This window comes from Oreochromis niloticus, linkage group LG13 (genome assembly GCF_001858045.2).
Source record: "Oreochromis niloticus isolate F11D_XX linkage group LG13, O_niloticus_UMD_NMBU, whole genome shotgun sequence".
Lineage (NCBI taxonomy): Eukaryota > Metazoa > Chordata > Actinopteri > Cichliformes > Cichlidae > Oreochromis > Oreochromis niloticus.
In genome coordinates, this window is record NC_031978.2 from 25,241,361 (window position 1) to 25,257,896 (window position 16,536).

At 41.1% G+C, this 16,536-nt stretch overlaps 2 protein-coding genes and 1 long non-coding RNA gene across 3 annotated transcripts; 2 read left to right on the forward strand and 1 right to left on the reverse strand.

Moving 5' to 3' along the window:
* Positions 1-2,854: 2,854 nt before the first annotated feature.
* On the forward strand, positions 2,855-11,987 carry fam83ha (family with sequence similarity 83 member Ha). Its single transcript, XM_005473852.3, has 6 exons — positions 2,855-3,285; positions 4,151-4,602; positions 4,716-4,880; positions 5,647-5,771; positions 5,910-10,764; positions 10,863-11,987. The coding sequence occupies exons 2-6, from the start codon at positions 4,159-4,161 to the stop codon at positions 10,872-10,874; spliced, it is 5,601 nt and encodes a 1,866-aa protein (XP_005473909.1). The 5' UTR covers positions 2,855-3,285; positions 4,151-4,158; the 3' UTR covers positions 10,875-11,987.
* Positions 11,988-12,548: 561 nt separating this feature from the next.
* LOC102081736 (androgen-dependent TFPI-regulating protein) lies at positions 12,549-14,653 on the forward strand. Its single transcript, XM_005473851.4, has 4 exons — positions 12,549-13,819; positions 13,920-14,045; positions 14,148-14,249; positions 14,378-14,653. Exons 1-4 carry the CDS (start codon positions 13,667-13,669, stop codon positions 14,495-14,497), a joined length of 501 nt encoding a protein of 166 aa, XP_005473908.1. The 5' UTR covers positions 12,549-13,666; the 3' UTR covers positions 14,498-14,653.
* A 99-nt stretch (positions 14,654-14,752) lies between these two features.
* LOC100700543 (uncharacterized) lies at positions 14,753-16,526 on the reverse strand. The gene is made up of 4 exons (XR_269731.4): positions 16,388-16,526; positions 16,205-16,258; positions 15,975-16,028; positions 14,753-15,894 (listed from the first exon to the last, which is right to left on the reverse strand). It is a non-coding gene; the product is annotated as an uncharacterized LOC100700543 (long non-coding RNA).
* Positions 16,527-16,536: the final 10 nt, after the last annotated feature.

Genomic DNA, 16,536 nt, shown 5'->3' on the forward strand with positions numbered 1-16,536 from the left:
GGGGGAGGACTTCAGCTCTGAGTCACTGTGTGTCCAAGTTCATGTTTCATAATCACTGCTGTCAGTCACAAAACCAAAAGGCAAGACATGAGTTGTGTATTTTTATTGAGAGCTACACGAGTTAAAGGACTGCCACTGTGAATGCTACCCAATGGTATGTAGTGTAGCAACTATCTATGAACCAAGAGAACATGACTTTTTATGTCTCTATTCCAACTGCTCCTCTGTGTGCCTTGGGTGGTGCCTGAAGCGAACAATGAAGGATTGTCTTCAAGTCTTTACTTGAGCTGCTATGTTGTCTCACTTCCTTTGGATTGGTTACATCAGCATTCACGCTGACATGGCTATTTTAGGTCTGAGGTTGGAGCTGCCCTTAAAGAAAAATCACAGAATTTTAGCCTCTCTATCTCTCTCCTTTCAAGGTTTAACAAAACACGGGTTGCAAAATCCTGTCTTGGAAACCCAGATGTCCTTCCTCCAACTTTTAGGCTACATTCCCTCATGAGAACCCTTAGTAAACAACAAAGAAGGGATCATATCATTTCAGTTTATAGTGAACGCCACAAAAGAAATCGTTAATGAAGCATGAAAAGAAAAGAAAACAATGAATGATGGGATCATGTTGAAGGTGTAGCCTTTTTTTGCACACTTGAGGCTACACCTTCAACAAGGGCTGGTAGGGCGGCACTCTTTGTAATGATCATCCTCGCCCAGTGTTTCTATTGTTTGTTAATATGCTCATCATAGTAAGAAGTTTGAGGTTAACATATTAGGAAGTCTTTTCTATAGAATCCAGGCTTGAATAGAATTCTAGTGACTGTTTACATTGTTCAGAGAGGATAGGTTTCATTCCTGTATTAATTAGTTTTATTCCTTTGCCGCGTCTCAGCAGTGAAACCTCTTAACAGCTTTAAAATTACCGGTAGTTGTTCATTTTTATTCAGCTTATAGCATCAAAGTAAATATGATTAGGTATGATTTTTTTTAATGAATAGGCCTATAATTAGGTACCACTGAATCTGAAGTCCCATTAGTTCCCATTTTTAACATATTTATAAGCAGGGATGGCTTTACCAGCTAATACACCATGAGAAAAAGTAAGACATGCACCTTTAATGGCCACCCTGAAACTGGTCAATTAAATAAGTAAACATTAATCCTAAACCTAAACCACAAACATTTTCGTAAGTGTAATTCATTTGCCCAAAAAGGACTAAACCAATGTCACTGTTAGCATGTTCTTCTCATTTTCTTTCTCAAAGTGTCCCCTCATTTCTTTATATTTTGATTCCCGAGAGATCCATCTCACCCTTCAGCTGATCTATCTACTATTGACCAAAGCCTCATCAGATAAAGTCTCAGTCAAAGGGTGGCTGTCAAAAAGCCAGGAAAACTAGGAGAAAATGGTGAGGTATGTCAAATTATACAAAACTAAACAGAAAATCAGCAGTAACAGATATGATTGACTTATGAATCCAAAGGTCAGGAGAACGTTACAACATGTGAAATCTGAAAATTCTATCAGAAAGAAAAAACAAATATCAAACAAAAGCACCCGAAAACTGATTGAAAATTCACTGACTTATAATGATTTCAATGTACACAGACCTTTCTGCCTACATGGCTGCCCTGGAACAATTCAGAGGCTACTCTGAAGCAAGATTTAACTGCAAAGTAACGTAGTTAATAAAATGCAGTCTGTTTACAACGGTATTTATACATTGTTTGTTTGCAGTTTGTAAAGTGCAGAAGTTTAGCCACATCCACCCCTGAAGCAAATCACAGTGATGTGGCAACCAGATGCCATAGAAAGTGAATGACATTCAATGACTTCAAGCAACTAACTGCTAGCTATGCAAAGTGGGTGGGACCTAAAATAAACTTTTATCAATTTCCAGGCAAGCAATTGAAGCAACTATCAATAAGAGCATTGGATACTGTTAATTGATACATTGCCTTAGAGGGCCTTAGACCAGAGCCTGGAATCTATGCAAGGAACCAGCCGTCGACTTCAAAGCGAATTGCTTGCAGCATGGATGCAGCTTTAGGGAATGATAGGCAGTAGACCAATACATCTAGCACATCGTGTTGAAAAAGTCAGCTGGTCAATTACGGGCATTCCAGGCTCCAGTTGCCTAATGGCCCTCTATTTACTACCAGGTCATATGTCAGTCAACGTTATTCTTTACTCCTCATTGGCAGCGACAGTCATTCGCTTGAAAGTTGAGTTTATCCCAGATCTCACCCAATTTGCCCAGCGTCCATTTTTTCTTTTCTTTTTTTTTCTTTCTTTTTTTCACTTCTATTTCTTTAAAGTCTCATGAATATGATTAAATTTTATGGTCTCTTGTTGCCATGTCAGTGCGAATTGGTTCCAGAGTGTGCGTGGCTTTATGATGTCTTTTCCCCCCTACAATTAAAGCTAATAGCTTTTATTACGTGTAATGTTATTCAACATTTTATAGATAGAATTAAACCTCCTCATCCAACCTTTATCTATTTTTTGTTTTTCTTTCTTTTTGTTTGTTTGTTTGGTTGGTTGGTTGGTTGGTTGGGGTTTGGGGGGGGGGGCGAGCCATGCCCTTAGCTCCGTCCCTGGTAACAACAGCCATCTCAAACTATGGTCTGTATTAATGTGTCAGTATGCCCCTACAGGCTGCTATAACCTGTTGATAATTAATCTGCAGTGGGTTTATCCTTGGCCTTTATAACCGGGTAACAATATCTGGCTGCACAATCACACGAACACGTATTAGCTGATAATAATAACTAATGATTCAGAACAGTGTCAGGTCGGGGAGGGGGGAGAAATATGAGCGATAAACGCAGGGATTTTATGAACTAGCAACGCATTACCTGATAGGGCTAAAATTAGCCACAAAGTTCGGCTCCAGTTTACAGCAGTAGTAGCGAGTGAGTGTCAGGAGTGAGTTGATAACAGCTGTGCAGAGTTCAGCTGGCTCAGGACAGCCTCAGACACTGAGAGCTGAGCAGAAGTGAACAAACTGCGGAGCTGCTGCAGCCGATGAGGCGGGGCGAGGTCTGTCGACACTACTTTTTTCCTCCGGTCGATGCGTCTCAGACATTCTCGCCAACATGCCTCAAGCATGACAGAAAACTGGTTTAGCTGGGTGACGGGGGAAAAGGCAGTGTAAGAGGAAACTTTCGGCAGGTCACACCTGGACTTGGAAGCTCGGTACAGCTGTGAACAACAACACGGTGAAGAAAGCAAGATGACTGCTGTGAAGTTTAACCGACGGAGAGCTTGACGGGTACACCAATGAGGTAGGCTCAGCAGACTGTAACTGTAGGGGGCTGTATGTGCTGTTAGCCTCTGCATTTGGGCCAGCTGGATCCAACATGCGGCTACAGACTGACCCAGCTCCGGTTAAGTTTTCTAACTCGGTGGGGGGAAAAGTTTTGGCCGTAAATGACAGGCTCACTTGCGTAGCGGCAACAAACAGCCATCTTATCTTTAACTTATTTACTTAGAGCTCGTTATCCTTTAACGTCTGCTCCACGGCTTTGAGCTTTACTCTTTACTCCTGGTGTTTCTTTTCTCGTATATGTGAGATTTCTGACTTTACATGAAAGTTCAAATGGAGTCGAGGGTGTTTGGCCAGAGGGAGGAGCCACACCCTAACCATCTATCCTGTGGTTAGATTCCATCTTTCCTCAGTCATTGTGCTTTCACCGGTCCAATGAAATTGTAGCAGATGTTGCGATATCTCTGAGAAGTATCCACTGACGTCTATTTATTTTTATTTTTCTGGTTGTAGAGCTGGGTTTGTCACGGTGTATTGATAGAGTGATATCTAAACTTGGCTACAGCTGGTTGATTTTCATGAAAGTGAACTCCACCACTGTTGTAACTACGGACCCAGACAGTGTAAATATGCCACACAAACACTAGAATAAATGCTTCTGTTACTTTTCATTTGTTAGAGTCTTTATCATGTTGGGGTGGGGTTTTTTGTGTCAAATTGAATAAAATCTAAAGATAACAACATGTACTATCTTGCATGACAACAAGAAGCAGCGAATTAGATATCTGTGGGTTGTGTGAGTGTATCTGATTACAGCTGAACCCAAATTTGGTTCAAAAACATCTACAAGTTACGTCTCTTTTTGCCCTTTGTCCTCTCCTAAGACCACAGTATGGCGCGTCGCTCTCAGTGTTCCTCTGCTGGCGATAACCCCCTGGACCCCAACTACCTCCCTCCTCACTACCGGGAAGAGTACCGCTTGGCTATTGACGCTCTGGTTGAGGGGGATTTGGAGGGGTACTATGAGTTCATCCAAAAGGCGGATGTGGTGGACTTTCTGTCCACACCTGAGATTCAGAACATTCTGGGCTCCGTTCAGGGTCCCCAGCTGATCGGACACCCTGAACAGCCTTTTCTGGAGAGCGGGGGAGATGGATCCTCAGACACTTACTGGCCAATTCACAGCGACCAGGACGTCCCAGATTTGGACCTCGGGTGGCCCCACTTGCAACTCTTCAGTGTGCCCACAGAGGTTACCACTCTGGTTAACCCCCCTGAGCCAGACATGCCAAGTATCAAGGAGCAGGCCCGGCGACTCATCAAAAACGCTCAACAGGTTGGCCTGTGGTTTTCTTCACATTAATCACCATTGTTCTTTTTTCGACTGAAGTCGTACTCATGGCGGTTTTGTTTTCGCTTTGGTCTCTTTGTTTTCTTTCATTTCCTCAGGTCATTGCCATAGCGATGGATATGTTTACCGATGTTGACATTTTTGCGGATGTCCTTAACGCTGCCATGAGAAACGTTGCTGTCTATATCCTTCTAGACGAGCTGAATGCACATCACTTTGTGAGCATGGTATCCAACTGCAGAGTAAACCTGCAGAGCATTCAGGTGATTAAGTATTCTTTGCAATGCATTTTGTCTTCTTACATGTTTAATTTCCACTTCCATTTATACTTTATGTCTGCCCTTTTACCTTATATAGAATATGCATGATCCGCCGCTCAAAGTAGCCCTTAACAAATGTGCTGTTTATGTCTGCTTTAACTGATTAAATGGTTGAAATCTCTTTTGTTATGCATTTTGAAGGCTGTTTTGTCTTCATTTGGAATGAATGGATTTGGCACTACAGGCCACAGAGGCCGGGGTGGGGGTGTTTGGAAAGCACTGAGAGATAACCCATGGTTGTTTGATCTTTTCATGGGATTTGTTGACAGTATTACAAAATGTAGAATATCACCAGCTTTATCTCCCAGTGGTCTTTTCACAGTAAGGCATATTGTCCAACAAAAGCTAAGCATTTGGTAAAAGATGACTCTCTCAAGTCTCCACTGGCATGGGAAAATTCTTAGAGCTGCATTTTATGCTATTGTGTAAAATAAATAAAATGCCAGTATCAATACATCTGAGCCTGATATGTTGAGTAAATGGAGACTGACTCATTTAGTGATGTTTAAAAAAAATCACATGACCAGTATAGTACTGCAAAAGTGAACTATGTATGCAGTCCTTTTCTCCTTTTCTGTGATCTCAGAAGAAGCAGTGCTAATGCAATGCTGCCACCTATCTTGGATTTATGCAATTGAAAACATTGCTAGATGTGTTTCATAAATTTTTAGGTTTTATAAATCTTAAGGTGATTCCTTGTGCCTTGCAGTTTTTACGAGTGAGAACAGTGTCTGGCAGCTCGTACAAGTGCCGCTCAGGCAAATCCTTCAAAGGTCAGATGATGGATCGCTTCTTGTTGACTGACTGCAGGGCTGTGCTGAGTGGAAATTACAGGTGAGGCTGTTTAAAACTGCTGCAGAATCCTACTACAAACCAGGATTGTTTCCTAATAAATGTGTTGTGTTTGCAACAGTTTATTGAACGTTTTAATGATGCTTGTATTAAATTGCACTTATCTTATGTCATGTCCAGCTTCATGTGGTCTTTTGAGAAACTACACCGCTGCATGGCGCACCTGTTCTTCGGACAGCTCGTGACTACCTTTGATGAAGAGTTTCGGATCCTGTATGCTCATTCCCAGCCACTGATTGTTGAAGATGTGGTTCCTCCAGTGGAAGACATAAATCCATTACAAAAGAGGGAATACGCCAGTGACAGGCTATCACTGTACAGGGAGCCTATGAGAACTCTACCAGCAGCTGATTCTAGTCAACCAGATGAATGGGCCAGACAGTCCTGTGATGAACGAATGGATGACGATTGGAGGAGGAGGCCCTTTAAGACTAAGGAACCCCTGCGTGGACCTGCAGATTTGTACAATAGGTTTCCCTCCCAGCAACCACACATGGACCCATCATTTGATCAGGGACGTGTCAGGATTCCACCGATGGAAAATCGACCCTTTAAACATCCTGGCTTTGCTGAAGGTGTTCAAGGAAGATATTCTTATCCATTCCTGCAACCTCAGGGAATGCCAGAACCTGAGTCCCAGGGGAGGCATTTTTACAGGGGCCAGCAGCCTTATCTAGGACCAGCACCAGGACCAGAAGCAGATTACAGCTCTGACAAGTTCTGGAACCAAGGTTATCTTTCAAGAGATCAATACTCTGAATCTGCTTTACCACAAGAGATGCAACCCCCGGATTTTGACCCAGTTTTTAACTACTTGTCATCTACCAAAGACTATGATCAGAGCTCAGAGAAAATGCTGCCTGCAGCAGATTTTAGTTCATCTCAACCTAGAAGACTGAGTTTAGGCCATCCATATACATGCCAAACCTCTCCCACGCCCTCCAGCCACGCTGATCAGAGGCAGTTTCTTCAGGAGTCTAACAGTGACCGCAAGGATCCCATGGTTAAAAAGGGGCTGCGAAACTGGAGGATTAACTCATACCTTAGTGCATATGATAATTCAGGAGATGAAGGCCTGCCAGTGGCACCACCTCAGGCCCCAGATCCTTTTGAAGAGCCCCGTAACACCATGCAGAAAACAGCACCAGGGGTCGATTTGTCAGGTCCTAAAATCCCAAATGTCAGAGAGTTCAAAGTTCCTGTTATATCCAGGGTGAGTCAGATACCAAATTATGTCAAAACAACTGCCAGAGAACAGCCTAAGGTATTGAACGATGAACCTCCTGCAGTGGCAGAAGAAACCAAAACAACACCATCAACATCAGAGCCCCAAACCACAAACGAGGGGGAAAAGAGGACAGAGGAGGCAGAACAAAATGAGCCAAAGACTTCTGTTCTTCTGAGGAGGAAAGTAAATGCTGGAGGAATGAACAGGTGCTCCAGGTTAAGATCCTCTCTGATATTCAGCTCTCTAGACCAGCCAGCTCCTCAGGATAGCCAAACTACCCCTCCTGAGCAAAAGGACGGAGACACTGAAGACAGTGACAAAACTGAATCTGAAAAGATAAAACTACCCTTTGTTTCTCAAGTTCTGGGACAAAGGAGAAGTGCTGCTAGAGAACCTTACGAATGGACTCGGTACCTAAAGACATCCACAGAAACATCAAAACCAGACAAGGAAAGCAGTAAAGGAGATGATAAAAATTCATCAAAGCAAGAAGATTCAAAAGACGTTTCTGAAAAGCGTGAGGAAATAGAGTCAGCAAAAGTACCCCATGTAGAGCAGCCTAATCTTTCACCGTCCATGCCTCGATCCAAGCTTTCTGAAGCTGAGCTACCCAAAATCAATCAGCCGGTACAACCACCTAAACCTTTAGCCACCCTTCTACCATACGCAGATATGAATGATCCTGATGTAAGATTGATGTTTTTCAAAGAGTTGGCAGCAAAACGCAAAGCTGAAGCAGCCGCAAAAGCTGCAAAGGGCAAAGGAAAAGATCCGGTGAAACCAGAAACTGAACTAAAAGTCAACAGTGGTGTCAAAAAGGAGGGACCTGAACCAAGAGAATCCTCAGAAGACATGGCTTCCAAAACTGAGGGGGAAAAGAGTGCTACTGCAGACGGTCAGTCAAGTCAGTCAGCTAGTGTGTCTTTAGAAGCCAGTGAAAACATTAACCAGCAGGACAGTCAGATCGAAAATCACTCCAATACCTCCCAGAGCTCTAAAGAACAAAATAAAGTAGCAGAAGATTTAGGCACAACAAAACTGGACAACAGTCAGTCAGCAGATCTTCTTCCTGCTTCCTCAGAGTTACCTCTGAACAAATCACCACAAGAACCCATGCTGTCAGATCCTGCTGATGACAAGAGCAGCCCCAGTCATCCACCCACAAATCCTGCTCCCGCTAATGTTTCTTCACTTACACAAAGTACTGATGAAAAGGAAAGCCCAAGCCTGGATTCTACCTCAAAGAAGTCTAAATCAGTCTGTGCCAATTCTGATGAAGGACTTTCTGCGTTGGCTTCTCACACTCAAAATCCTGAATTGACTCAGTTAGCAACCAGCATCTCCCCTCCTGCAGTAACATCAACAGTTGACGCCTCTGACCCATCAATGCAGAGATCCTCCTCTGAGAATAATCTGCTAGATTCTGGTTCACAGAAAAGTCCAGTTTCGTTATCGTCCAGTACACCTTCTCTTTCCACCACTGAAGAGAACAGACTTTCAGAAGATTCCAGCTCACCCCCTGCTTCTGGCATATTAGCTTCAAATGATGATAAAACAGAGGCACATGACTCTATGAGCTCCTCGCCAAAAGGATTAGCAGAAGATTCTAAATCTAAAGATATGAGTAACCAAACTCCTCTAGATTCCTCTTCCAAGTTGCCGTCATCCCAGACTCCTTCAGCAACTGACTCTGTACATATGGAATCTGGTGTTTCTCCTGAGGTGTTTGTTAGTGGTGCTGAGCAAAGCTCCTCGTTACAGTCCACCACAAGCGTTTCTGGTGCTACAACTTCCACAGAAAGGTCAGAAAAAGATATTTCTGAATCAGAGAAAGCCAAATGTAAAAGAGAAAAAGATCCTTCTGAAACAGAAATAGGCATGCCTGAATCAGACAAACGTGTATCTGAATTAGAGAAAGTCGTGTTTGAAACAGCTATTTCTGAAACAGAAAAGGCCATTTCTGCGACATCAGACCCAGGAAAGGATACTTTGGAATCAGAGAAAGGTGTTTCTGAATCAGAAAAAGACCTTTCTCAAGGAGAAAAGTGTGTTTCTGAACCAGAAAAATCTGAGGGAGCTCTATCTGAAACAGAAAATGCCATTTCTGAAAAACAAGAATCAGTAAAAGATATTGACTCTGAAAAGAGCATTTCTGAACCAGAAAAAGATATCTCTGAATCAGAAATAGGCACGTCTGAATCACAGACAGCTGTTTTTGAAACAGAAAAGGCCATTTCTGAGACATCAGACCCAGGAAAGGGTACTTTAGAATCAGAGAAAAGTGTTTCTGAATCAGAAAAATCCATTTCTGAAACATCAAAATCAGAAAAAGATATTTGTGAACCAGAAAACATTGTTTCTGAACAAGAAAAGTCAGAGAGAGCTGTTTCTGAATCAGAGGAAGGTGTTACTGAGACAGAAAAAGAAGTTACTCAATCAGAAATTGGTGTTTCTGAATCAGAAAAATCCATTTCTGAAACATTAAAATCAGAAAATGATATTTCTGAATCAGAAAAGAGCCTTTCTCATGTAGAAAAGTGTGTTAATGAATCAGAAAACATAGTTTCTGAACGAGAAAAGTCAGAGGGAGATGTTTCTGAATCAGAGATAGGTGTATCTGAAACAGAAAAGGCAATTTCTGAAAAGCCAGACTCAGAAAAGGATATTTCTGAGTCTGAAAAAACTGTTTCTGAATCAGAGCAAGGTGTTGCTGAGACAGAAAAAGATGTTTCTCAATCAGAAATTTGCTCAGTTCAAAAGCCTGTTGCAGAGGATTCTTTGGTTCCTGAATCTCCACAACATGTCAAAGGTGATATCATACCTACCAGCCCTTCTCCACCTGAGCCAGGTTTACCTGAGATAAAGGAGCCCACTATTACTGTACCCACACCAACAGATACTCCAGCCGAGCATTTGCCCTCAGAAGCAAGCTCCACTGTCATTACAGACTCTACTCTTAATGCTTCGCAGTCAGAAACAACTGCATCTCCTCAAGACGCACAGATACAAGCAACCCCTCCCTCTGACCTCAACTTTACTGGAGCTGAGGCACCAACCCCTGCTGAAACAGGATCACGTTCCTCTCCTTTGTCTGAGTCAGTTGAATTAGTTTTGCCCCCTGAAGCTAAAAAAGCAGAATCCAACATGTCTGCATTGCACACTCTCGCTGATACAAATTCCCTTTCCAACCAGACTCCATCAGAATCGGATAAAGCCCCCAAAACTCCCTCTAGCACAAATGAGCCTACCTCAGAGCCACCTGTGCCTGCTGGAAATAGTAAAACAGAGCCTGAGCAACTGGACACAGGCAGGAGAAACTCAGATCATACCCAGGGTACAAAGGAAAGCAGTGCCAAAGAGTCTGTCGGCAGTGAGAAAACGAATGACCAAATACAGCAAAGTAACTTTTCTGAATCAGCAGAGATCACATCCAAGCAGCCCAAATCGAGCCAGTCTCGCTACCACTCATCCACAGCCAACGTGCTCTCAAGCAGCAACCTCAGAGACGATACCAAGCTGCTCCTGGAGCAGATTTCCGCTAATAGCCAAAGCAGGAATGAGGCTACCAAAGAGTCTCCTGTTACCGATGACGAGAAAGAAGACAAAGCTGACAAAAATGCTAAAAGGGAGAAAGAGCGAGGACTCGATAAACGAAACAAAGAGCAAAAATCACCTCAGGAGCGAGAAAAGCTGCTGGAGAGGATCCAGAGTATGAGAAAGGAGAGGAAAGTTTACAGTCGATTTGAGGTATGAATGTATTACCAATATTGTTTGCTATTAGCAGTCTGAAAATATATTTGATTGCCCTTGTGGTGAATCTATTTTTTTTGTCTCTACTATCACAGATGACAACTTAAATGGGATCCAAAGAAAGATGAGATATTAAAAGGTGGATACAGGATGTGTAGAAGGAAGTGAAATAAAATAAATAAAAAGCTGTCAAAGATATTTATTAGAAATGGGATTTCTCTTCTGGGTTGTATGGAAAACAAGGCTTATCGTGCACAGAAGAGTCAGGGAACGTGTACTGAAGCGTGAATTTAGACAATATGCAAGTTATTGCAAAGCCGTTGTCCCAATTACGTGCTCAACAACGAGCTTCTTACTGTGGCTGAATCATTGAGTTGCTCCCAGTATGAACTGAGAGCATGTGTGCGGGATCGAACATGTTTTTACTGACTGCAGGGTAACGTGCAATGTGTCAAACCAAGTTTCTGTGAAGAGGCCTTATTGACGTCTTTTTTACAACACTGACAGCAGCGTCAGCTAGTTTTATGACCAGATGTTTGAGAACTGATAATCTACAGTGGTCAGATTTTGTAAAGCTGTAATATACTGTAGTTTGTATTATAATGGTTCACCTTCATCTTAAAAAGATGATAATTACATATATTTGGAAGTAAGTGTAATTTGTGGAGGCACGTTCATGCTGGTGTAAATAAACTGTAACGTTTTTCATCCTAAACATGCAACCGAAAGCGAGGAAATGCACACGACATGTCGACGTGTAACACTGTGTCATTTTTGTTTTCAGCTGTCGAAAGCAAATGTCATCGAGGTTAATGATGAATATTCAAAAGTGCATCAGGTTTACTTCAAGGTCTTGTTTATATAAACCATTCAACGCTTTTTCATTTCCACATTTTGAGGAACAAACCCCAAAATCCAGCGTATGAAGCTTTTTTAAGTGTTTACTTTGCCCGTGGAAAGCCAAAACAATCTGACAGTATGGGGATGTATTTTATAATCTGCTGAAACCAACCTTTTAATTGTCTTTTAAACTTTTCTGTACCCTGCAGTCTTTAAATCAGTACTTGTTCTGCATGTCTGTTGAAACTGATCTTGAAGCTGTGAAGAGTTTACATAAGAGTATGTAGAGCTGAGCGGTGAAAGTGAGTTCTCACAGATTTACAGTGTCGTACCTGTCTTCATCACCTTTTGCTGTTTGTAAATAAAACTTCTTAAATATATCGAGGCTTGTTTGTTTTTGTTGTTGTTTTTCTCCCATGTCTGAGTTAAAGTTCATTAAATTCATGTTTGATATAGCACAGAAAGAAACTCAGGTACTGCTTTAAAGGTAAATTATAGGTACTATGACACTATTTCCACAAAATTAGACATGCCATCTAAAATACAAAGAAAACACAAATAATAAATTATTTAAATCCTTAATTGAAAGAGGTTTTTAAATATTTACGTATATAATTTGTCATATAAATGTTTCATATGTAATGTGTTCATATGTATCTTGAAAACTCCATTTGAATTAAAATATTCAAAAAGAACACATACATTATATTTTATATAACAGATTACTCTTCTAAACCTACACAGATTTAGTAGCTTTAACACAGTGATTGCAACATACTGCATATTGGATGTGTCGCAATACTATCAGATCACAGCCTTTACACTAGCACCATCTTCAGGCCATTTATAACATCTATAAATACTTTAAGGATCATGACAGGAAAAAGTAATGGGAAAACAAGTATAGGAGAAAACTTTATTTTATTTTTATTTTTGCCTGTTTCTTCTAACACTTTTATTCTCTAACATGAAAGTTTTGCTCTTTGAAATGTTCTTTCTTATGAATTTACCGAGTTATTTTGACATCACACATTTACTTTTTTTAATAAGCTCCTGAGAGATGTGTCGAGCTCCTGAATTTAGATTTCCAGCAATAATAATGAAGTAACTGTGCTGTGATCCAGTCTTTGTCAGAAGAGATTTACCTACAGTACTGTCCAAACGTTTTAGGCAGGTGTGAAAAAATGCTGTAAACAAAGAATGCTTTTAGAAATATAAATGATTGTTTATTGGGCCCAGATGTATCCTGCAGCAGGACAACGACCCCAAACATACAGCCAAAGTCATTAAGAACTGTCTTCAGCATAAAGAAGAACAAGAAGTACTGGAAGTGACGGTATGGCCCCCACAGAGCCCTGATCGAGGGTGTCTGGGATTACATGAAGAGACAGAAGGATGTGAGGAAGCCTACATCCACAGAAGATCTGTGGTTAGTTCTCCAAAATGTTTGGAACAACATACCAGCTGAGTTCCTTCAAAAACTAGGGACATTTCTAAGTGTACCTAGAAGAATTGATGCGGTTTTGAAGGCAAAGGCTGGTCACACCAAATATTGATTTGACTTAGATTTCTTTTTTGTTCATTCACTGCATTTTGTTGATTGATGAAAATAAATTAACACTTCCGTTTTTGAAAGCATTCTTTGTTTACAGCATTTCTTCCTCACCTGCCTAAAACTTTTGCGCAGTACTGTATCTGAACTCTTGTAACCTTCCTAACACGTTGGGATTTCACTTGCAAAACACTATATAACAGATTACACTCTCACTGTGCATAAATTTGCCTCCCAGCCACAAGCGGTTATGAAAGAAGTCCTCGTATGTTTCGTAAAAAACTGAACAGTGCTTCTCTTGTGTTTCTTTGTCTCTGCTGCCTGCAAATGTCTTGATAAGCCGGCGCCGAATTACACTAATCTTTAAAGAACCTCCACTGCTTCAAGTGCCTCACGTCTGAAGGGAAAACTTTGAAATTTAGTCTTTTTGTTTTGTTGTTGTTTTTTTGCTTGCATTTTAATTTATTTACACTATTTATTACAGACGAGTATAAGTTTACACTGAGAATGACTTCAGCTGTTAGGGGAGTCTATCACATTACAGCATTCAGCTGGTATGCTTTTATTGTTAAGAATCTCAACGATAAGGATGGAGAGGATTTGCCGCCAGGAATCTTTGTTTATGGAGGACCTTGGAAGTACCTCACTTTTTTAAACTTGGTGAGTGCCTTGATCATTTATAGGTGTTGTGAAGGATTAATGACAGAGATCCCAACAAGGACAGTGTGAAAAAACAACAATGCTGCTTGTAATGTTTCAGTTATTGCAAATGACGTTCTTTGGACTGGCGGCAGTGAATGATCTTCAACCTGGGAAAAAGGCTGAGAGTACTCTGAGCAAGTTTAAAGACTTTCTCTTCTCTGTCTTTGCCTTTCCAGTGGGCACGGTGAGAACCCCACATTTGCAAATCCTACATTCTTTCAAGGGCAAAAAAAAAAAAATCCCACTATGCTTCACATTAACTCTGCCTTTGCTGCCTTTTTTTTAGTTCGTTGTTCTACTTTTCTGGGCAATCTTTGCATATGATAGAGAATTAGTCTATCCAGCTACCATCGACACCTTCTTCCCTCCGTGGATGAACCACGCTATGGTCTGTGGACTTGTGTTTTTCGACATAAAAAATAATTAGTCAGCATTGTTTGTATTTTTAAAACATTTATAAGCAATTCCTGGTTGGCCTGTCGGGGCTTCTCATGTTGCTGTTGGCTTTTTCTTCAGCACACATTTGTCCTTCCCATCTTACTTGGAGAAGTGCTGGTGCAGCCTCACGCCTACCCACAGACTAAACGTGCACTGACGGCATTAGGAATCGTGGGCTTGGCTTACTTATCTTGGTAAGTGCTGACTCAGCATCAACAGCATAATCAAGCAATCAAAGCATGTCTTGAGTTTTTATCTTTCATTTAACACTGATTAAAGTTAATCTTCGCGTGGCTGAAAGCACAACACTGTCTAAATGCATCTATTTTTGCTGCTCCAGTGCGCATACAGCTTGCGGATAAAAGCTTCTTTTCAACCTCCACAGCTCGGGCTCACATGTTGTAATGCAGCCAATAACTCCTCACGAGTCCAGAACAAACCATAAGCATGCTGTTCATTGCATATGAGATGTTTATTTTTGCTGCTGCTTTGCTGTTACAATGACTGTGTGAACACACTGGGTGAATGTTTGCATGAGCCAAACCTTTTTTTCCCCTTCTTTTTTTCTTTTATACTATGAACATATTCTGCAGGATTATATGGGTGTACATGTCAGTCGGGATTTGGGTGTATCCTCTTCTGGGGCGCTTCAGTGCTCCTGGTCTGGTGGGCTTCTTCTTTTTTAACATGTCTGTGGTGATCTCACTCTACCTGCTCGGGAACGAGCTCAGCAGACGTGTCTGGGGTAAGAGGCTTTAAGTTTGCCATATCATGCAAAAATAAAAATGTTTAAAAAATAACAACAACAACACGAGAATCTAATCTGTCTCTTTGTTTAACTCTCTCTTTTGTCTCCTCTTTCCAGACAAGGACGTGAACAAAAAGACAAGAGAAACAAATTAATTGAATCTTTTCCCAAACTGAAATGGTCACATGGTTCTCTTTGAAGTGAGACTATGCAAACAATCCATTCTTTCTCTTACGAAAAACAGTTTGAACCACAGGACAAAACACACCCTTGCCTAATGCGTTACACATTGTTCTGATTTGATGACTGGGTAATGATTGCGATAAAGACTGTATTCTTCTCCACTTGCGCTCCTTGTAACACCAATTTAGCATTTTAGCTAAATGTTAAATAGCAGCATTGAGCCAGATTACTTGCAACAAGCAGCACAGCCGAGGGTTACAAAGGCAACAGTAAAGCAGTTAGGATCCATGTTTAACATAACGCAGTTGTGTGCACCTCTGAGTTATTCAATGCCAGTGTCACGTTTAAACTGAACATATTGCATGTTTTATCCTGTGATCATGAAACATCTGCAGGGTGATGTGAGAATAACTTGTAATCCAAATCAGCATTGATTTGATGACATCACAAATCCTTCAAGATCTCCAGGAAAGTCTGTTTTTGTATCCACCCGTCGCTCCAGATGAGCTCCTTGTTTCTTTTTCTTTCTTTTTTCCAAAGGAGATCAGGGACCACGCAAGTCCCTGTAGCCTTTTAGGTGATGGAGGTAGTTCGGATCCGCATCCACCAATCCAACCGAAAGGATCTTTGCCAATAAATGCAAGTCGTCTTCGCTAAGATCATTCTGTTAAAGAAATTAAAGTCAGATATTTTATCCTAACTATTCTCAGTAAGCTCAGCATTTAACTTTTGATTGCCGCTTACCATCTTGTTGTTTGCAGAGGATTCTGGGAGCTGGGACTTTTGTGACTTATTTCCCTGAAAATGATAAGAATCATTACTCAGAGTTACTCTTTGCTTCCTTGTTCCACCACTGGGCAATCTCTCTAACTGTTTCTGTTTGCTTCAAACTCCTTATTATTGATGTATGTCTTATTTTGATCTGAGCTACATTTAAAAAAGAAAGAAAGAAAGAAAAATAAATAGCTGCTCACCTCTTTAAGTCCCTGTGAAAACCAATATATGACGAACAGAAGACCAACAACGATCTGAAGACAAAACGAACAGCAGTCAGTATCACACAGGTCACATTCACCACTAGAAAACAAAATCTTTGAAAAGTGAGCTTACTTACAGCTAAAAGGCTTAAAATAATATATAAAGAGGTCTGTACTTACTCCGATCAAGTACAACATGTTTGCTTCTGTTGTGTCTGCCCTGTTTGTGCTCTGATTTGTAACCTAAGAAGAAATAAATAGGATCCTCCTCTGAGACATCGGACCACAATGCGTAAGACAGGAGAGGAAAACTCCCCTAAAGAACCAGC